Source organism: Budorcas taxicolor, chromosome 9, assembly GCF_023091745.1.
Source record: "Budorcas taxicolor isolate Tak-1 chromosome 9, Takin1.1, whole genome shotgun sequence".
Classification (NCBI taxonomy): Eukaryota; Metazoa; Chordata; class Mammalia; order Artiodactyla; family Bovidae; genus Budorcas; species Budorcas taxicolor.
In genome coordinates, this window is record NC_068918.1 from 94,706,692 (window position 1) to 94,728,887 (window position 22,196).

At 54.4% G+C, this 22,196-nt stretch overlaps 1 protein-coding gene across 9 annotated transcripts in view; it reads left to right on the top strand.

The window, feature by feature from the left end:
- The window catches only part of ERMARD (ER membrane associated RNA degradation), a 33,520-nt gene extending 21,357 nt beyond the window's left edge, over nt 1-12,163 (top strand). For 5 of the 9 annotated variants that reach the window (XM_052645636.1, XM_052645634.1, XM_052645640.1 and 2 more), the window contains 7 exons: nt 5,001-5,084; nt 5,731-5,807; nt 6,227-6,352; nt 6,571-6,789; nt 9,458-9,571; nt 10,998-11,084; nt 11,885-12,163. In XM_052645636.1, coding sequence (XP_052501596.1) covers nt 5,001-5,084; nt 5,731-5,807; nt 6,227-6,352; nt 6,571-6,789; nt 9,458-9,571; nt 10,998-11,084; nt 11,885-12,065 — 888 coding nt within the window. In that variant the 3' untranslated portion in view covers nt 12,066-12,163. Of the gene's footprint in view, nt 1-5,000; nt 5,085-5,730; nt 5,808-6,226; nt 6,353-6,570; nt 6,790-9,457; nt 9,572-10,997; nt 11,123-11,884 lie in introns of all 9 variants that reach the window. The other 4 variants (XM_052645638.1, XM_052645642.1, XM_052645639.1 and 1 more) reach the window with 3 other exon arrangements.
- Nucleotides 12,164-22,196: the final 10,033 nt, after the last annotated feature.

A 22,196-nucleotide genomic window follows, 5' to 3' on the forward strand; every position in this document is an offset into this window, starting at 1 on the left:
TCCAAAGGATGTTGGCAATTTGATCTCTGGTTCCTCTGCCTTTTCTAAATTCAGCTTGAACATCTGGAAGTTCTCAGTTCACGTGGTATTCAAGGGTAGCTTGAATGACTTTGGGCATTACCTTGCTGGCATGTGAAAATGAGTGCCGTTGTGCAGTAATCTGAACTTTCTTTGGCACTGCCTTTCAGGATTAGAATGAAGACTGACCAGTCCTGTGGCCACTGCTGAGTTTTCCAACTTTGCTGGCATATTGAGTGCAGCATTTTAACAGCATCATCTTTCAGGGTTTGAAACAGCTCAGCCAGGATTCCACCACCTCCACTAGCTTTGTTTGCAGTGATGCTTCCTGAGGCCCACTTGACTTCACACTCCAGAATGCCTGGCTCTGGGTTAGTGGTCACACCATTGTGGTTATCTGGGTCATTTAGATCTTTTTGTATAGTTCTTCTGTGTATTCTTGCCACCTCTTCTTAATCTCTTCTGCTTCCATACCATTTCTGTCCTTTTGTGGCCATCTTTGCATGAAATGTTCCCTTGGTATCTCTAATTTTCTTGAAGAGATCTCTAGTCTTTCCCATTCTATTGTTTTCCTCTGTTTCTTTGCATTGTTCACTGAAGGCTTTCTTATCTCTCTTCGCTATTCTTTGGAATGCTGCATTCAGATGGATATATATTACCTTTTCTCCTTTGCCTTTCACCTCTCTTCTTTGCTCAGCTATTTGTAAAGCCTCCTCAGCAACCAGTCTGCCTTATTCCGTTCCTTTTCTTGGGGATGGTTTGGTCACTGCCTCTGTGTGGTGCTATGAACTTCCACCCATAGTTGGTCAGGCACTCTGTCTGCCAGATCTAATCCCTTGAATCTGTTTGTCACCTCCCTGTATAATCATAAGGGATTTGATTAGGTCAACTGCAAATGGCCCAGTTGCTTCTCCTACTTTCTTCAATATAAGTCTGAATTTGGCAATAAGGAGATTATGATCTGAGCTACAGTCAGCTCCAGGTCTTGTTTTTGCTAACTGTATAGAGCTTCTCTATCTTTGGCTGCAAGGATATAATCAAGCTTATTTCAGTATTGACCATCTGGTGATGTCCATGTGTAGAGTCTTCTCTTGTGTCGTTGGAAGAGGGTATTTGCTATGACCAGTGTGTTCTCTTGGCAAAACTCTGTTAGCCTTTGCCCTGCTTCATTCTGTACTCCAAGACCAAACTTGCCTGTTACTCCAGGCATCTCTTGATTTCTTACTTTTGCATTCCAGTCCCCTAGGATGAAAAGGACATCATTTTTGGTGTTAGTTCTAGAACGTTTTCTAGATCTTCATAGAACCGTTCAGCTTCAGCTTCTTCAGCACTAGTGATTGGGGCATAGATTTGGATTACTGTGATGTTGAATGGTTTGCTTTGGAATCAAATTGAGATCATTCTGTTGTTTTTGAGATTGCACCCAAGTACTGCATTTCAGACTCCGTTGTTGATTCTGAGGACTACTTCATTTCTTCTAAGGGATCTAGCCCACAGTAGTAGGTATAATGGTCATCTGAATTAAATTCACCCATTCCTGTCCATTTTAGTTCACCAATTGCTAAAATGTTGACGTTCACTCTGGCCATCTCCAGTTTGACCACTTCCGATTCGCCTTGATTCATGGACCTGGCGTTCCAGGTTCCTACGCAGTGATGTTCTCTACAGCCTTGGGCTTTACTTTCACCACCAGACGCATCCACAGCTGGGCATCTGTTCTGCTTTGGCCTAGTCTCTTCATTCTTTCTGGAGCTGTTTATCTGCTCCTCCTCAGTAGCAAATTGGACGCCTACTGCACTGTGGGTTCGTCTTCCAGTGTCGTATCTTTCCCCTTCATCCTGTTCGTGGGTTCTCAAGGCAAGACTGCTGGAGTCGTTTGCCATTCCCTTCCTCAGCTGACCACATTTTGTAATAGTCCACAGACTCAAGTTTGCCAGTTATACAGGTGTGTCAGCTGTAAATAATGTAATTTTTTTACTCTTTTAAAAATACTTATATGTCTGGCAGTTGAGTGTTTATAGTATGTAATCCTCTTCTAGTTATATTCATTTTTATTTATTTTTTAAAAATTATTTATTTTAATTCGAGGCTAATTACAATATTGTATTGGTTTTGCCATACATCAACATGAATCTGCCACGGGTGTACACATGTTCCCAATCCTGAACCCCCCTCTCCCCTCCCTCCCCGTACCATCCCTCTGGGTCATCCCAGTGCACCAGCCCCAAGCATCCTGTATCCTGCATCAAACCTAGACTGGCAATTCGTCTCTTATATGATATTATACATGTTTCAGTGCCATTCTCCCAAATCATCCCACCCTCTCCCTCTCCCACAGAGTCCAAAAGACTGTTCTATACATCTGTGTCTCTTTTGCTGTCTTGCATACAGGGTTATCGTTACCATCTTTCTAAATTCCATATATATGTGTTAGTATACTGTATTGATGTTTTTCTTTCTGGCTTACTTCACTCTGTATAATTGGCTCCAGTTTCATCCACCTCATTAGAACTGATTCAAATGTATTCTTTTTAATGGCTGAGTAATACTCCATTGTGTATATATACCACAGCTTTCTTATCCATTCGTCTGCTGATGGACATCTAGGTTGCTTCCATGTCCTAGCTATTATAAACAGTGTGGCGATGAACATTGAGGTACACGTGTCTCTTTCAGTTCTGGTTTCCTCGGTGTGTATGCCCAGCAGGGGGATTGCTGGGTCCTAAGGCAGTTCTATTTCCAGTTTTTTAAGGAATCTCCACACTGTTCTCCATAGTGGCTATGCTAGTTTGCATTCCCACCAACAGTGTAAGAGGATTCCCTTTTCTCCACACCCTCTCCAGCATTTATTGCTTGTAGACCTTTGGATTGCAGCCATTCACACTGGCGAGAAATGGTACCTCATTGTGCATTTCTCTGATAATGAGTGATGTTGAGCATCTTTTCATGTGTTTGTTAGCCATCTGTATGTCTTCTTTGGGGAAATGTCTGTTTAGTTCTTTGGCCCATTTTTTGATTGGGTCGTTTATTTTTCTGGAGTTGAGCTGCAGGAGTTGCTTATATATTTTTGAGATTAGTTGTTTGCCAGTTACTTCATTTGCTATTATTTTCTCCCATCCCGAAGGCTGTCTTTTCACCTTGCTTATAGTTTCCTTTGTTGTGCAGAAGCTCTTAATTTTAATTAGATCCCATTTGTTTATTTTTGCTTTTATTTCCAGAATACTGGGGGGTGGATCATAGAGGATCCTGCTGTGATTTTTGTCGGAGAGTGTTTTGCCTATGTTCTCCTCTAGGAGTTTTATAGTTTCTGGTCTTACGTTTAGATCTTTAATCCATTTTGAGTTTATTTTTGTCTGTGGTGTTAGAAAGTGATCTAGTTTCATTCTTTTACAAGTGGTTGACCAGTTTTCCCAGCACCACTTGTTAAAGAGATTGTCTTTAATCCATTGTATATTCTTGCCTCCTTTGTCAAAGATAAGGTGTCCATAGGTGCGTGGATTTATCTCTGGGCTTTCTATTTCATTCCATTGATCTATATTTCTGTCTTTGTGCCAGTACCATACTGTCTTGATGACTGTGGCTTTGTAGTAGAGCCTGAAGTCAGGCAAGTTGATTCCTCCAGTTCCATTCTTCTTTCTCAAGATTGCTTTGGCTATTCAAGGTTTTTTGTATTTCCATACAAATCGTGAAATTATTTGTTCTAGTTCTGTGAAAAATACCGCTGGTAGCTTGATAGGGATTTCACTGAATCTATAGATTGCTTTGGGTAGTATACTCATTTTCACTGTACTGATTCTTCTGATCCATGAACATGGTATATTTCTCCATCTATTAGTTTCCTCTTTGATTTCCTTCACCAGTGTTTTATAGTTTTCTATATATAGGTCTTTAAAACTACAGGCCAATATCACTGATGAACATAGATGCAAAAGTTCTTAACAAAATTCTAGCAATCAGAATCCAACAACACATTTGAAAGATCATACACCATGACCAAGCGGGCTTTATCCCAGGGATGCAAGGATTCTTCAATATCCGCAAATCAGTCAATGTAATTCACCACATTAACAGATTGAAAAATAAAAGCCATATGATTATCTCAATAGATGCAGAGAAGGCCTTTGACAAAATGCAACATCCATTTATGATAAAAACTCTCCAGAAAGCAGGAATAGAAGGAACATACCTCAACATAATAAAAGCTATATATGACAAACCCACAGCAAACATTATCCTCAATGGTGAAAAATTGAAAGCATTTCCCCTAAAGTCAGGAACAAGACAAGGGTGCCCCTTTCACCACTACTATTCAACATAGTTCTGGAAGTTTTGGCCACAGCAGTCAGAGCAGAAAAAGAAATAAAAGGAATCCAAATTGGAAAAGAAGTAAAACTCTCACTGTTTGCAGATGACATGATCCCTCTACATAGAAAACCCTAAAGACTCCACCAGAAAATTACTAGAGCTAATCAATGGATATAGTAAAGTTGCAGGATATAAAATCAACACACAGAAATCCCTTGCATTCCTATACACTAATAATGAGAAAGTAGAAAAAGAAGTTAAGGAAACAATTCCATTCACCATTGCAACGAAAAGAATAAAATACTTAGGAATATATCTACCTATATTCATTTTTAATGTTTAAATTCTTGTGTCCTAGTTTTTCAGGAGAACCTCTTAAATTTTCCAGTTGTTTGGACACTTTTTCTCATTTATTTCTGGTTTCGTTGCATTGTGGACAGAGTGGCATTTGTAATTGATCACTATTAATCAGCCTTATTTAAGATAATTTTGTTGGTTATGGCTTGACTACTGTGTCAAAGCCATTTTAATGAAGAGTTTTCCTTCTTTTAGCTGAGAAAATTATGTGTAGGGAGTTAACAAGAAGTCAGGACTCTTATGTGACCTCAGATGCAATAGCAGAGAAGCAGAAGCCTGACCAAAGTTGTAGTAACAATGGTCTGTTTTCTCTAAACCAGGAAAAAGCAGCGGTGAGGTCGCTGATTAACCTTGCAGCAGCCTACGTTTCTCGCTGCCACCCAGCTTCTCAGCTTAAAAAGCAGGTATGTGGGGAGAGGTGTGCAGGTCCACAGCTGTAGGGATTTGAAGGGTGCAGGCCGCCGCCTCCAGCCTGGCTTCGGGTCCCCAGACCTGGCCCTGTGGCCTGTGTGCCTCCCAGATGCGTGGCCTTCTTGGGGTCCAGCGGTCGAGGTGATGGTGGGTTTGCGTCCTCCGTGTTTTAGGTACTTCGTGGGTGACTGCGTGCCGTTAACCCAGGACCTGTCACAGGTGCTGCTTGGCAGTGGTGAGGGATGTCAGCTTCGTCTGACCAGCTTTTGTTAACCCGTAGATTAAACAAGAAATAAGATTGTGAGCATCTCTACCCAGATATTGTGATTGGAGGGTGGCTCAGAAACTTTATTTTACATATGGCAGGCAGTACCAGGGGGCCAGGTGGGGTCATGTCCAAGGATATAATCGTCAGGAGAGCTGCTAATAGAAATTCGGAAAGGGAGCTGTAGAGTCAGTGCAGGAGGGCTGGGGAGATTTGCAGAGGTGTCCCCAGGAGCGTCGGGCGGGAGGGGCTGTCGGCACCTCCTAAGGGTCTCGTTTTCACCTGCCTTCTTTACCTGCGGTGACTGAATAACAGATGCCCACCAAGTTTTCAAATGCAGCCTCTGTAACAGTTTTACAAATATGTCGTGTTAGGTGCTGAGCTGTGAGGGGAGCATTGGAGCTTGGCCTCTGCTGCCTTTGCCCGAAGAAGCCGAAAGGGAGCCTGTGCGGTGAGTCCTCACAGAAGCCTCGCAAGTCTGTGACCTCAGCTCCAAACAGTGTCTTCTCTGGCAAGACTGTCAGGAGACAGGTCCCAAGGAGGAGTTACTAGGGCTAGGTGCTGGAGGGCCGAGACGGGGGGTCTCAGGGCCCAGTCGTGGGGGAAGCGTTTGCAGAGACCTAGGGCTCCAGCATGAAGGCAGGCCTCCTGGGGAGGTGGGTGGCATCCGGCAGAACAGTCAGTCGGTGGCGCCTCTGTCGTTCACCTTTACCTGGGCCTCCTACGTGGCTTTTTCATTTTATTTTGGGGAAAACAAGTTGCAGATGAAATGCTTTGCCCAGTGAACCACTGAGATAAACATCAGTTTGCACTGGCCCTAGTTGGGCAACTGCTCCTTGTCACAGGCCCTTAAATGTTTCCTGTCTTCAGACCAGAAGGTGATTCTGAGACAGATGCCTGCAGCTCTTTAATCACAGAGATCGTGGCCGAGCTGTGTTGCCGTGCACCTGAGACACACCGCGCTGCCCACCTCTCAGGGCCCCTTCCTCCTGAGCAGTGAGTCTGGGGCGCCCTGGGTGCGTGGGCCTGGGGGAGGTGTGTTGGGTTGCAGACTTCGCGGAGGAGCTGTTAGATACGCCCTGATGGTGCGTTTGGCGACAGACGTTCTCACACGGGATCTGCCGAGTCTGACGCCTGTGACGCGGCCGCGGCAGGTATGCAGGCCGCCGGCCCGGGGGCGGACAGGCCCTCAGGACCCGCTCTCCGCCCCGCAGGTGGCCCCGGCTGCTCCATGCGCTCTGCAGCACCCCCGTGCGGACCCTCTTCTGCCCCCGAGCTGTCCTGGAGGTGCTGGCGGTGCTCCGGAGGGTCGCCGCCCACTGCCGCCTCGTTGGTGGCCAGGTAGCTGCGTGCGTGGAGCTGAGGCGCCGGCAGTGGGAGGACCGAAGCCTGCGCTCGCGGCAGAGGCGGAATTACCTGCGTCTGGCGCGCAGGTGCGCGCTGCGCACTCTGGTGGGCGGAGCTACGGTGGGCGGAGCCCTGCTGGGCGGCTCTCAGCTGATGGGCTTCTGCACCCGCTTCAGTTCAGTTCAGTCGCTCAGTCGTGTCCGACTCTTTGCGACCCCATGAATCGCAGCACGCCAGGCCTCCCTGGCCATCACCATCTCCCGGAGTTCACTCAGACTCGCGTCCATCGAGTCCGTGATGCCATCCAGCCATCTCATCCTCTGTCGTCCCCTTCTCCTCCTGCCCCCAATCCCTCCCAGCATCAGAGTGTTTTCCAATGAGTCAACTCTTCGCATGAGGTGGCCAAAGTACTGGAGCTTCAGCTTTAGCGTCATTCCTTCCAAAGAAATCCCAGGGCTGATCTGCTTCAGAATGGACTGGTTGGATCTCCTTGCAGTCCAAGGGACTCTCAAGAGTCTTCTCCAACACCACAGTTTAAAAGCATCAATTCTTCGGCGCTTAGCCTTCTTCACAGTCCAGCTCTCACATCCATACATGACCACGGAAAAACCATAGCTTTGACTAGACACACCTTAGTCAGCAAAGTAATGTCTCTGCTTTTGAATATACTATCTAGGTTGGTCATCACCTTCCTTCCAAGGAGTAAGCGTCTTTTAATTTCATGGCTGCAGTCACGATCTGCAGTGATTTTGGAGTCCAAAAAATAAAGTCTGACACTGTTTCCACTGTTTCCCCATCTATTTCTCATGAAGTGATGGGACCGGATGCCATGATCTTCATTTTCTGAATGTTGAGCTTTAAGCCAACCTTTTCACTCTCCTCTTTCACTTTCATCAAGAGGCTTTTGAGTTCCTCTTCACTTTCTGCCATAAGGGTGGTGTCATCTGCATATCTGAGGTTATTGATATTTCTCCTGGCAATCTTGATTCCAGCTTGTGTTTCTTCCAGCCCAGCGATTCTCATGATGTACTCTGCATAGAAGTTAAATAAGCAGGGTGACAATATACAGCCTTGACGTAGTCCTTTTCCTATTTGGAACCAGTCTGTTGTTCCATGTCCAGTTCTAACTGTTGCTTCCTGACCTGCACACAGATTTCTCAAGAGGCAGGTCAGGTGGTCTGGTATTCCCATCTCTTTCAGAATTTTCCACAGTTTATTGTGATCCACACAGTCAAAGGCTTTGGCATAGTCAGTAAAGCAGAAATAGATGTTTTTCTGGAACTCCCTTGCTTTTTCCATGATCCAGCGGATGTTGGCAATTTGATCTCTGGTTCTTCTGCCTTTTCTAAAACCAGCTTGAACATCTGGAAGTTCATGGTTCACATATTGCTGAAGCCTGGCTTGGAGAATTTTGAGCATTACTTTACTAGCGTGTGAGATGAGTGCAATTGTGCGGTAGTTTGAGCATTCTTTGGCATTGCCTTTCTTTGGGATTGGAATGAAAACTGACCTTTTCCAGTCCTGTGGCCACTGCTGAATTTTCCAAATTTGCTGGCATATTGAGTGCAGCACTTTCACAGCATCATCTTTCAGGATTTGAAACAGCTCCACTGGAATTCCATCACCTCCACTAGCTTTGTTCATAGTGATGCTTTCTAAGGCCCACTTGACTTCACATTCCAGGATGTCCGGCTCTAGATGAGTGATCACACCATCGTGATTATCTGGGTCATGAAGATCTTTTTTTGTACAGTTCTTCCATGTATTCTTGCCACCTCTTCTTAATCTCTTCTGCTTCTGTTAGGTCCAGACCATTTCTGTCCTTTATCGAGCCCATCTTTGCATGAAATGTTCCCTTGGTATCTCTAATTTTCTTGAAGAGATCTCTAGTCTTTCCCATTCTGTTCTTTTCCTCTATTTCTTTGCATTGATCACTGAAGAAGTCTTTCTTATCTCTTCTTGCTATTTTTTGGAACTCTTTATTCAGATGCTTATATCTTTCCTTTTCTCCTTTGCTTTTCGCCTCTCTTCTGTTCACAGCTATTTGTAAGGCCTCCTCAGACAGCCATTTTGCTTTCTTGCATTTCTTTTCCATGGGGATGGTCTTGATCCCTGTCTCCTGTACAATGTCACGAACCTCATTCCATAGTTCATCAGGCACTCTCTCTATCAGATCTAGGCCCTTAAATCTATTTCTCACTTCCACTGTATAATCATAAGGGATTTGATTTAGGTCATACCTGAATGGTCTAGCGGTTTTCCCTACTTTCTTCAATTTCAGTCTAAATTTGGTAATAGGGAGTTCATGATCTGAGCCACAGTGAGCTCCTGGTCTTGTTTTTGTTGACTGTATAGAGCTTCTCCATCTTTGGCTGCAAAGACTATAATCAATCTGATTTTGGTGTTGACCATCTGGTGATGTCCATGTGTAGAGTCTTCTCTTGTGTTGTTGGAAGAGGGTGTTTTCTATGACCAGTGCATTTTCTTGGCAAAACTGTTAGTCTTTGCCCTGCTCCCACTTCAGAGAATGCTTATTTTTGAGAAAAATTGCAAGAAGTGTCACTGTAAATACCGCCTGTAACTTCAGAATATGGGTTCTACAGACCCAGCAAATTTTTGGATTTTAAAGGTAACACAGATTTACCAGCAGTGCCGGCACTGTGTATCTGGAATGCACTGTATCCTCACGGAGGCACCTTATAAAGGTGATAAATACTTACACTTACTAAATTTTAACTGATTTTATGTTTTTAGTATGAAGCTTCTGTCTCCGATGCTTTACCTGATTTTATTGCTGATTGCGCTGGAATTGATCAACATTCACATGGTTCTTGGGAAGAATGCTTCAGAATACCAGCAGTACCTGAGGTCAGTGTACACACTTCAGAACACCCATGGTACCTGAGGTCAGTGTGTAACACTTCAGAACACCAGCGGTATCTGGGTCAGTGTGCACACTTCAGAACACCAGCGGTATCTGGGTCAGTGTGCACACTTCAGAACACCAGCAGTATCTGAGGTCAGTGTGTAACAGTTCAGAACACCAGCGGTATCTGAGGTCATGTGCACACTTCAGAACACCAGCGGTACCTGAGGTCGTGTGCACACTTCAGAACACCAGCGGTACCTGAGGTCGTGTGCACACTTCAGAACACCAGCAGTATGTGAGGTCAGTGTGTAACAATTCAGAACACCCATGGTATCTGAGGTCAGTGTGTAACAGTTCAGAACACCAGTGGTACCTGAGGTCATGTGCACACTTCAGAACACCCATGGTACCTGAGGTCATGTGCACACTTCAGAACACCAGTGGTACCTGAGGTCGTGTGCACTCTTCCAAACACCAGCGGTATCTGGGTCAGTGTGCACACTTCAGAACACCAGCGGTACCTGAGGTCATGTGCACACTTCAGAACACCAGCGGTACCTGAGGTCGTGTGCACACTTCAGAACACCAGCGGTACCTGAGGTCGTGTGCACACTTCAGAACACCAGCGGTATCTGGGTCAGTGTGCACACTTCAGAACACCAGCGGTACCTGAGGTCAGTGTGCACACTTCAGAACACCAGTGGTACCTGAGGTCATGTGCACACTTCAGAACACCAGTGGTACCTAAGGTCGTGTGCACTCTTCCAAACACCAGCGGTATCTGGGTCAGTGTGCACACTTCAGAACACCAGCGGTACCTGAGGTCATGTGCACACTTCAGAACACCAGCGGTATCTGGGTCAGTGTGCACACTTCAGAACACCAGCGGTACCTGAGGTCGTGTGCACACTTCAGAACACCAGCGGTATCTGGGTCAGTGTGCACACTTCAGAACACCAGCGGTACCTGAGGTCAGTGTGCACACTTCAGAACACCAGTGGTACCTGAGGTCGTGTGCACACTTCAGAACACCAGCAGTATCTGGGTCAATGTGCACACTTCAGAACACCAGCGGTACCTGAGGTCAGTGTGCACACTTCAGAACACCAGCGGTACCTGAGGTCGTGTGCACACTTCAGAACACCAGCGGTATCTGGGTCAGTGTGCACACTTCAGAACACCAGCGGTACCTGAGGTCGTGTGCACACTTCAGAACACCAGCGGTGTCTGGGTCAGTGTGCACACTTCAGAACACCAGCGGTGTCTGGGTCAGTGTGTCAGTGATTTTGATCCGTGTTCCCTCCTGCCTGGCCCTGAACCGCTCTTCTCTGTGGGTGTCAGTGCAAGTCGGTGAGCCTTTAGAGGGGACACAGTTCAGAAAGCTGAGTGAACTGCGTGCGGATGATTTTGGAATCCCTCCCTCAGGGCCACGGGAACTCTGTCCAGACAGCGATACTGGGAGGAGGCTGGTGAAGCTGCACCGCCCTCAGCTGCGCGGACGCCCGGAGCCTGGTCAGGCGCCAGTCGCAGACCGTCTGCTGCAGGGCCTTGTAGGCACTGTCGGGCAGTGCCCCCCGCCCACTGGATGCCAGCAGCCCCCAGCTGTGACAGCCACAAAGGGCTCAGATGCCCCCAGTGTCCTTTGGGGGCACAGTCACCTCAACTGAAAGCCACAGTCTAGACAGGGAGCTGTGGATGTTCACTGTCTTCTTTTAACTTCCCCCTAAGTGTGAAAATTGCAAAGCCCATAGGTGGAGGGAACTCAGGGCTACTTGGGGACCTGTAAGGAGAACTTGGGGAATGTGGGTGTGGCCCTTCTGCCCGCCAGTCAGGGGGAGCTCCCTGTGGGCTCCCTGGTGAGTCGTCTTCCAGCAGAAGCCTTTCGGCAGTGACGGCTGCTCCCAGCAGCGCGCGTCTACTGTGGAGGGAGGTGGCCCCTCTGGCAGGGGTTGAGGCTAGTGGGGTGGAAACAGGAGGCGCAGCCCCCGAGGGTCCAGTGTGTTGAGGGTCTGCTATGTGAGTGTGGTCCAGGCAGCCCCTAAGGTCCTGTGAGCGGGGCGTCCTGCGCGGGCCTGGGAGCGGGCGTGCTGTGTGGCACGTGGACATCCACGCTGCACACTGACGCTGGCGTTCTCGCCTTCATCCAGTTAGCGTTCTCTCATTTCCATGTTGTATGTATTTCCTTTTCTTGAATCTTCAGGTGAAAATTAGCTAGAGTACTTCAGTTGTGATTCCAAAATGAAGTGGATACGCGTAAATTCCTGTTGGATTCTACAGTGGGATAGATAAATTACTTTCCTTGTTTGAAACAGGTTCTTGAAGTGCATCTTGCAGTACACAGAGAATGTGGCAGCTTGCACCAGGCAAGACAGGAACAAGTGGGACGACGCTGTCCGCCTCACACACGCGGCCTTGTTGAAGATTTGGACTTTTATTGAGAAGAAGCAGATGTTAATGCATTTAGCTGAGAAATCCACGAGTAAAGTCGTCTGATAAGTCAGGATGCCTCAGGCTCTATCAGAAACCCGACTGACCGCGTGGACTTCATAGCTTGTGAATTGAAGACCCACGGGCAGGGTGTGTTTCCGAGGGCAGGTGGTTTCGGGACTCTGCTCCAGCGGGCCCCAGGCTTCCTGCCCTGCAGTTGTCCAGTCGCTTTCCAGCTGCTGGTGTGAGCTGCAGGTGGATCCCTGGGAAGCAGTGGCTGCAGCAGTTTGGGGCCTCGTCTCCCAAGCTGCGTCCTGTGCAGAAGAGAGTCTTCTCAGTCAGCTGTCACCCAGGCGTGGGCGGCTACATCTCACTGGCCACAGTGCTAATCTTGAAACGATGGCTGTGACCAGGACCCTGCCCTGTGCTCACGGGCCAGGCTGGGTGGACGTCCACCCCTGGACCAGCCACCCTGTCCTTGGAGCAGAGGGTGAAGTGGATGGGACGTGGAACTCGCTGGAGAGAGGTGGGGCAGAACAGCTCCTGGAGGGCCCTGGACAGCAAGCCTGCCGGTCAGCGTGTCCCCGGGAGTCTAGTCTGGCAGGCTTAGTGCAGGCCCTGGGAGGACAGAGTGAGACGGGCCGCAGACCCCCCAGCTCAGGCTCGCGGGAGGCCCTGCGCAGCCACTCTGGGAAGCTCCTCGTCCGCAGCAGCAAGGCCGGAGGGTCTCCAGGAGCCTCTGCAGGGCTGCCCTGGACCCCGAGTCTGTATCCACTCGGCTGTGCCCCTCCCCTGCTGGCCGCACAGCCTCCTCCTGGCCTTGCTGGCGGGTCGGCCTCCCAGGAAGGGCATCCTGCCACGCGCTCTGGCTTCTCTGCCATCAGAGGCCGGCAGGGAGGCCACATGTGACCACAGACTTTCCTGGTCCCGCCGTCGCTTCTCCAGCTCAGCGGCGGCCACCCCCTTGTAACTGAACTTGTGGGTAAAGACAGGGACGCCTCCCGCTTCTGTCTACTGTGATGCAATCCCCCCCATGTCATTGCCCCCGCTCAGAGGCTGTGGTCGGTCACAGCCTCCAGGCTGGACTCAAAATTATGATTTAGAGGATAACCGCTCGTAACCCCGCTGGTGTTGGCGCTGGAATGGGGCTGGCGGGGAGGGAAGAAGCGGCCGAGCTGCACGGTGACCACGGGACCTGAGGGCCGGGCCCCTGGGCTGAGGAGCCCTTCCTCTCTCATCGCCACCTCCTCCCTCAGCTGCTCACCTCTGGTCGCGGGCCCTCACCTGGCATGTCGACCCAAACCTCACTCCTCAAAGAGCTTTCCCACTAGAAATCTTGAAACGATGGCTGTGACCAGGACCCTGCCCTGTGCTCATGGGTCAGGCTGGGTGGACGTCCACCCCTGGAGATGGGGATGCCCATTGCCTTTTACCCCTGGAGGTGGGGATGCTGGGAGCTTTCCCAAGGCCCCCGCCTGGGCTGCAGCTGTCCCTAGGGCCGTGGGGAGCAGCCCCCCCACCAAGTCACAGCCCTTTGTCCTTTGTGTCCCTGGCAAGGCTGCTGGGCCCTCAGCCCATCTGTGGCAGCGTTTTCTTGAGAACAGAAGCAACCAGGCCAGCGGGAGCCCAGTGCGCCGCCCCCCAGCCATGGTTCCAGTGGGGCCGGGGATTGCTCCCCGCATCTGCTACTGTGACTGTGGACCTCTCAGCGGGGACACAGCTGTGGGCACTGCCCTCCCCACCACATCCTCCGGGGGCTGCTCGGGGTTGATGTTGGTGTGGCTGCCGCCCTCCTCGCTGAGCACCGGTGGCTGATATGACGGGGTGGGGGGTCCCTGCATCACCTGATGCCAGGGGCGGGCCCTTACCTCTTCCTTACGCCCCTCTGACCCCCTCGTGTCGACCCCTAGGCTCGTTCCCCTGGGCCCCTGACTGCTGACCTCCCTGACCCAGTGCGCTCTTCCCATGGGTTTCCCCTCACTGCATGGTCCTTCCTGGCGCTCGGCCCTGAGCGGTCCCTGCCCCCGCTGTCCTGGGGCCACCCTGTGGCTGGGCACTGCTGCTTTGCCCTACAGGTGGTGTCTGCAGACTGCAGAAATCACGGAACTCTTCACGCTTTGGACTTCCCTGATGGTCAGACAGTAAAGCGTCTGTCTACAATGCGGGAGACCCAGGTTTGATTGCTGGGTTGGGACGATCCCTGGAGAAGAAAATGGCAGTCCACTCCAGGACTATTGCCTGGAAAATCCCATGGACAGAGGAGCCTGGTAGGCTACAGTCCATGGGGTCACAAAGAGTCGGACACAACTAAGTGACTTCACTTTCTTTCACGCTTTGGGCAGCCATCACGGTAGGTACACAGGTAGGTACACGTGAGGAGGAGTGAGCTTGTCACTGTGACCCCCACCTTGGAGCGACCGGAGCCAGCTGCTGCGCGATGGGGACGTCGGCAGGTGGAGAAGAGGGTACTCAAGGGGGGCCACCTGATGCCCGAAGGCTCAGACGTGCCTGTGACTGGCTCCGTCAGGAGGAAACTTGGAGCCCGGGCAGAGGCAGGGTCCTGGTCTGTGCAGGGTCCCCAGGTCCTGGGGGTGGGGGGGGAGGGCGGGTCCTGGTCTGTGTGGGGTCTCCAGATCCTGGGGGGGGGTGGGTCCTGGTCTGTGCGGGGTTCCCAGGTCCTGGGGGGATCCTGGTCTGTGCGGGGTCCCCAGGTCCTGAGGGGGGACACTTCTGGTCTGTGCGGGGTCCCCAGGTCCTTGGGGGTGGTTCCTGGTCTGTGCGGGGTCCCGGAGTCCTGGAGGTGGGGGGCGGGTCCTGGTCTGTGTGGGGTCCGAGAGCTGCAGGAAGCTGGCTTTCACAAGGAGAGGAACTGCCAGGCTTTGTCCGGGGGCCTTGGTCTGTGCTATGGGCCTGTGTGTGGCTCCCGTGTCGACACGGATGCGTGTCCACCAGGCCTGGTGGCCCAGACCACAGGGTGAGAGCCGCCTTCACGTCCGCCTGCAGGTCTTACTCTGGGTCTCCTGCAAAACCGGCCACTTGGCAGGGGAACCGGTTAGCAGCCACTCGGCAGGCGTCAGCCCTGTAGACGTTGCTCCCAGGATGCCGAGGACCCTGGGCGTCTCCACTGCCTTGGTGGCAGGTGAGGTGCCCACTTGTCTGTTCCCCAGGAGGGCGTCCAGGCCTGCATGGTGCTGGGTTTACGCTGCAGCCTGTGGCCGTCTACACTCCATCAGGCCATCTCGGCCGCCGTGTTTGCTGCCCGTGTCATGCCATCGACGGTGCCGCGTGGACGGGGGGCCGCGGGTTCCAGGCTCTGCTGACCCCTGGAGACTTGGCAGAGCCCTCATGAGGCCGCGGAGACGGAACCGGAGCGCTGCTGTGGGCTCAGCCGCGGGCGTGTGGCGGGGTGCCCGCCCGGGGGTGCGGACTGGGGGCCAGGGCTGTGGCGATCTGTCCCGGAGCGGCGTCGCGGTCGGGGTTGCGTCTGATCACGTGGCCCCCGTCCGCGCCTCCCTGCAGCGGCCCCTCTGCTCCGCAGGCCACGGGCTGCGGGCCGCGAGACCCCGGTGGCTCTCAGCGCGCTACCGGCTTCAGGGTCATGGGCAGAGTTCATTCTGCCTGCTTCTACTCTGCCCTTCCCGCCACGGCCGAGAGCCCGGGGAGCCACCGTCCCTCACGGCGGGGTCTGGGTCTGAGCCGGGGCCGGGGCCACAGGGGGGCCGGGGCGCTCTGCTGCCTGTCCGCTCGCAGCCAGCCCCCCAGCCCTTCCGTGGATCGAGGGCGGCCTCAGCGGCGCGCCCGCCTGCCTGGCTAAGGGGCGAGGTAGCCCAGAGGCCTCTTGGCTGCGTCTCTCTGGCCGGCTCTGCCTGCAGCCGTCATAGGACCGGGCGGGCGAGCAGGCCCGGAGAGACGCCCCAGGCTTTGGGCGTCAGCGTCGCTTCCCAGAGCAGACCAGCCGCTCCTGTCTCGGGGCTTCCTCGTGGGCTGATGGGGATTCTGATGCCGGTGCGCTTCCTCCGTGGGCTGCTTTCTCCCTGATTCAGCTTCTCACACACTGTCCCCTGACTGTTCAAGGAGACTCAACGTTTCTTTTATTTTATTAAACCAAGTAATTTCTCCCATATGAACTGCTCCGGGAGTCTCATTTCTGTCAACCTAGAAAGTAAAATTGTTAGTCACTCAGTCGTGCCTGACTGCGACCCCATGGACTGTAGCCCGGCAGGCTCCTCTGTCCATGGGATTCTCCCGGCAGGAGTACTGGCGTGGGTGGCCATTTCCTTCTCTGGGGATCTTCCTGAGCCAGGAATCAAGCCTGGTCTCCTGCACTGCAGGCAGGTTCCCCGGGGGGCCGCCAGGGAAGCCCCATCGCCCTAGGTGTCGGCCAGATGGCTCCCCTTGAGGGGCGTGCTCTGGGCCCGGGAGGCGAGCAGCCCGCACGAGAGGCGGAGGGTGCAGCGGGCTCTGCTCTGAGCTGTGGGCCGCTCCTCTCTCGCTTTTACGCTGACGGTGCCCAGACCCTGGCCCCCTGGACGGCTCAGCACCAGCACCACCCGGCTGTGTCCACTCACCAAAACCCTCAGATGTCCAGCCCAGCCCCTCAGAGTCCGTCTTCCGACTGTTCCCCCGAGGTGGTCTCCTGTCCTGCCCACCCCCCTCGCGTGTCCCGCCTGGCCTTCCAGGTGGGCTGAGTTCCCACGGGAGAGTGTGGCCAGACGTCCCCCTCCAGGGGGCGCTGTCCTCGTGTCCTGGGATCCCAGCCTGGGCCTCCCGCAGGGAACGGCGTGGGTCCTGGGTGTCACCATGCCTGCAGGGCTTTCCCGCGGGTCCTGCGCAGCGGACGGCAGCCACACAGCACCCGTGACGAGCACTGTGCTGGGGGGGGGTCCAGGCACTGGGCACGTGGCTGCTGCCCACCAGCCCGCCCTTGGGAGGCCACGTGGCTCCTGCCTGAGGCCGGGCCGGGCACTGTCCACGGAGTCCGCCCCTCGCTGCAGCCTGTGTCCTGCCGACCACCTGCTCCTGCCTCTGCCAGACGCATCCCTGCGTCCCCCGCCCTGCCCCCGGGCGGCAGGCACAGCCAAGGGGGCGAAGGGCGTTGTCCTCAGGCGAGGTCCCATGTGGGCTCTGACCCTCGGGCGGGGGGTGGGGGCAGGAGGAGGGGGCCGGCCAGTCCGCAGTCCGCACGCAGGAGTCGCGGTGAAGCTGGGGCTGGCTCTGAGGGGCCTTGCTGTGACACTGTCACGCTGAGAAGCAGCCAGAGGCTCCTGATGCCTGGGGTCTGCGCCAGGCTCCAGGGACCCTCCACATCCTCTGCCGGCCCAGCACGTCCAGCTGACGGAATTGCTGGGGAAGGGAAGGAGGTGAAGGTTGGCTAGATCTGGTCACCCTGCAAGGCAGCAAGCTCTCCGAGCTGTTCAGAGTGAGGCCTGGAGGGAGCGGCTCGTGCTGTGCGGAGGCCCGGCCGCATCGGTGGAGGCCCCAGGCCCGATGCGGTCACGCCCAGACTAGAGCCTGGTTCCGTCTATCACACACGGGCTCGGCCCTTCGTCCTTTGTGGAGAGGAGCACCCCTCCCGGTTAGGGTGCCGTGATGAGCACGTGCGGGGCGCGCCAGCCCCTCCTGACCAGGGCGGCCGTCCGCCAGTCCTGCCGGCCCTCCGCGAGGCCCGGAGGAAGGACGGTGCGGAGGAGACTCCGAGGCAGTCACGCCCCGCGCCAGCGGAGAGGGCCCCCACCCCACCCCCAGAGTCTCTGCAGGCATTTCTGTGCACACGGAGCACGGGACACAGCTGCCGCCTCCTAAGTCCTCGCCTCCCGCTGAGCTAAGAATAGCCCTGTCCGGGCCTGGGTGGTGCCCTCGGGACGATGTGCCAACAGAGCCGGAGCCGACTGCGAGCAGGCCCTGCCTGTGCCGGCCCTCAGCGTGCGGCGCGGGGTGCAGGGGGTCGGTGGGGACACTTTCCCAGGGATTCCGTGGGGAACCTGCTCCTGTGAATAAACCCTGGGTTTCTCAGATCAGAGATGCTCTGAGCTCTGTTAACGCGGCTGGTGACTTGCTGGGCCTATTTCGTGGGGTTGTGCTTCCTCTGTCGGGACGCGGGGTGGCGCTCTTTAGCAAAGCCAGGCCGAGGCGACTGCTGGAGGCCGCGAAAGCCTCCCGGAGGGAGGGGGCCGGCCTGTCCGCTCCTCCTGCCTTGCCTGCAGTGGGCAGAGCTCGGCTTCCCGGGAGGGTGAAGAGCGGCACGCCAGCGTGTCGGCAAGTATGGCGGGGCCAGTCCCCGGGCGTGAGTTTCCATCAGCCAGGCACGTTCCAGTGGAGACAGGAGCTCCATCCCTGGGAGGACAGCCCGGCAGGCTGATCCGCGAAGCTGAGAACAGACTGCCCCGGGGAAGCTGAGAACAGACTGCCCCGGAGAAGCTCTTTGTGTGCAGACGGGTTGACTTCCTACAGAGGACAGCGTTCAAGATTTACTGTGGGAGAGGTCTCCTTGTTCAGTTGAGTTCAGTCACTCAGTCGTGTCCAACTCTTTGCAACCCCATGAATTGCAGCATGCCAGGCCTCCCTGTCCATCACCATCTCCTGGAGTTGGCTCAAACTCATGTCCATCGAGTCGGTGATGCCATCCAGCCATCTCATCCTCGGTCGTCCCCTTCTCCTCCTGCCCCCAATCCCTCCCAGCATCAGAGTGTTTTCCAATGAGTCAACTCTTCGCATGAGGTGGCCAAAGTGCTGGAGTTTCAGCTTTAGCATCATTCCTTCCAAAGAAATCCCAGGGCTGATCTCTCCTTTAGGATGGACTGGTTGGATCTCCTTGCAGTCCAAGGGACTCTCAAGAGTCTTCGCCAACACCACAGTTCAAAAGCATCAATTCTTCGGTGCTCAGCCTTCTTCACAGTCCAACTCTCACCTCCATACATGACCACAGGAAAAACCATAGCCTTGACTAGACGGACCTTTGTTGGCAAAGTAATATCTCTGCTTTTCAATATGCTATCTAGGTTGGTCATAACTTTCCTTCCAAGGGGTAAGTGTCTTTTAATTTCATGGCTGCAGTCACCATCTGCAGTGATTTGGGAGCCCAGGAAAAGAAAGTCTTTCACTGTTTCCACTGTTTCCCCATCTATTTGCCATGAAGTGATGGGACCAGATGCCATGATCTTCATTTTCTGAATGTTGAGTCAATTTTTTCACTCTCTTCTTTCAATTTCACTTTCTTTCTTCGCCTTCTGCCGTTAGGGTGGTGTCATCTGCATATCTGAGGTTAGGGATATTTCTCCCGGCAATCTTGATTCCAGCTTGTGCTTCATCCAGCCTGGCATTTCTCACGATGTACTCTGCCTATAAGTTAAATAAGCAGGGTGACAATATACAGCCTTGCATACTCCTTTTCCTATTTGGAACCAGTCTGTTTTTCCATGTCCAGTTCTAACTGTTGCTTCATGACCTGCATACAGATTTCTCAGGAGGCAGGTCAGGTGGCCTGGTATTCCCATCTCTTGAAGAATTCTCCACAGCTTGTTGTGACCCACACGGTCAAAGGCTTTGGCATAGTAAATAAAGCAAAAGCAGATGTCTTCCTGGAACCCTCTTGTTTTTTCTCTTCCTTGTAGTATTTGATAATTCTGATTTCCCTGGCTTAGATGAAAGTGAAAGTCGCTCAGTCGTGTCCGACTCTTTGCAACTCTAAGGGATTTTCCAGGCCAGAATCCTGGAGTGGGTAGCCTTTCCCTCCTCCAGGGGATCTTTCCAACCCAGGGATTGAACCCAGGTCTCCCGCATTGCAGGCGGATTCTTTACCGGCTGAACTACTAGGGAAGCCCAAGAATACTGGAGTGGGTAGCTTATCCCTTCTCCAGGAGACCTTCCCAACCCAGGAATCAAACCGGAGCTTCCTGCATTGCAGGCGGATTCTTTACGAACTGAGCTATCGGGGAAGCCGCCTAGATGAAAGTTACATACTGAGATGACGCAGCTAATTAAAAAAATAGTATATTATTCCACTATGGGCCAGACATTCTGCCATGAAGACTGAAGCGTCCCGAAAGGCCACAGAGACAGAGGCAGGAAGCGCCTTCTGAAAGACACTGAGTCTGGGATGAGCAGGGGGCCCTGGATTTCCTAAGCCCCCGCTGTCTCCCTCGCCGCCAGCTGTAGTCTGGGCTGGAGTCATTGGCCCCCCGGGGGCGGCTGGGTGAGGAGGGGGTGAGGTCAGGCCCCGGGAGGAGTGGCAGGCACAGCGGCGCAGAGCCGGGAAGGCCGAGGAGGCCCAGCGGAGGCAGCGGGGAGGCCGGGGCCCAGAGGACGACACGACCCAGGAGTGTCCCTTGCAGACCTGGGAAGGCTGAGGAGGCCCAGCGGAGGCAGCGGGGAGGCCGGGGCCCAGAGGGTGACACGACCCAGGAGGGTCCCTTGAAGTGGCCTGGGTGCATCCGCGGCTCTGGCAGTCAAGGTCAGGTGGGTGGGAGGGTACAGGAGGCAGGAAGCACAGACTGTGTCCCGGGGGTTCAGTGGAGAAGGGGAGGGGTTGGAGGGGCTCTGGAGAGAGCTCCGGGGGGCCAGGGGCACCGCTGGGACTCGGGGATCAGCGTGTCTGCGGGAGGAGCTGCAGAGTAGGAGGAGGTGCCGGAGCAGGTGAGACGGACAGGGGTGCAGAGCCCCAGGCAAGCCTCCTGACCTCAGAGGAGAGGGGACACGGTGCAGAGGGTTCCCGGGAGGAAGAAGGCTGGCGACGCGGCTGCAAAGCCGCTGAGCACAGCGGACGCAGCATGAAGGGAACGGAGAGAGATCAGAGTGCAGGCCAAGCGTGGGGACGTCTGGGTGGGGCTGGGGGGCCGTGAGGGCCATGGCTGGCAGAGGACGGCACTGCCGGGAGCCTCGGGGTGGGGACGCCTTGGGGGCACGCCCTCAGGGTGAGGCGCCAGCTGGCTCCGCCCTCCCTTCTTCCTCTGGGGAGGGTCGGCCTCGCTTACCTGTAATGAGGGACCCAAGTCTGAGTCTGACCATCGCGTCCGGGGCGGGAACTCGGGACAGCTGCTGGGAGCACCTGGGACAGTGGGAGGCCCGTTTGCTTCGTGCTGTTTGATGCAACGCGGCAGGAACGCAAGGAGGGGTGAGTAGACGCCTGGCAGGACAGACGCGGGGCACACTGCTGCCTGTGCAGCTCGTGCAGGCTGCGGTGCCCAGATGACCGCTGCACCCAGATGGCCGCGGTGCCCAGATGCCCGCTGCGCCCAGATGGCTGCTGCGCCCAGATGCCCACTATGCCCAGATGCCCGCTGCGCCCAGATGGCCGCGGTGCCCAGATGCCCGCTGCGCCCAGATGGCTGCTGCGCCCAGATGCCCACTACGCCCAGATGCCCGCTGCGCCCAGATGGCCGCGGTGCCCAGATGCCCGCTGCGCCCAGATGGCTGCTGCGCCCAGATGCCCACTATGCCCAGATGGCCGCGGTGCCCAGATGCCCGCTGCACCCAGATGGCTGCTGCGCCCAGATGCCCACTATGCCCAGATGGCCGCGGTGCCCAGATGCCCGCTGCGCCCAGATGGCTGCTGCGCCCAGATGCCCACTATGCCCAGGTGCCCGCTGCGCGTCCAGCCCTGTTGCTGTGCTTGTCACACACCCTGGGCAGGCCCTCCTCTCTGCACCCCCACCCCTCTGGCCGCCCGGGGACCCCCGAGGTCCCATGTTCCCGGCCCTGTCGGCTGCATCCCCAGGGTTCCTCCACCTTCTGTGGGCACCTGAGGGCCAAGGCCTCAGGGCATCTCCACCCTGAAGAGGACGCCCACCCTCGCAGGAGGCCCACGCCAGCACCCCGCTCCGCAGTGTTTGTCACCTCTGAGGCCCCCACCTTCTCACAGTCCCTTCACGTGGGTCACGAGTGACAGCTCTGCTGTGACCACCAGGACGGGCCCCATGGGTCTGAGAGGAAGCGGTCAACTTGTCCCTGCCAGCCCCTCTCTTCTAGGACATTCGTGACAGGAGGTCTGTTTCCTGAGGATGTAGTGGGGGGCATGGTTTTCAGACCAACTGGCTGCTGGAGAGGCAGCGTCTCCCTGACTCCCCCGCTCACCTGCGACCACCTTTGGGCCCATCACATCGTTGGGTCCCGGTGGACACTGAGGTGGAGGGAGCAGGGCAAAACCTGCAGCTCCCCTGCGTTGGGGGCACCAAGCGCACAAGGCTCCAGATAGAGGAGCTG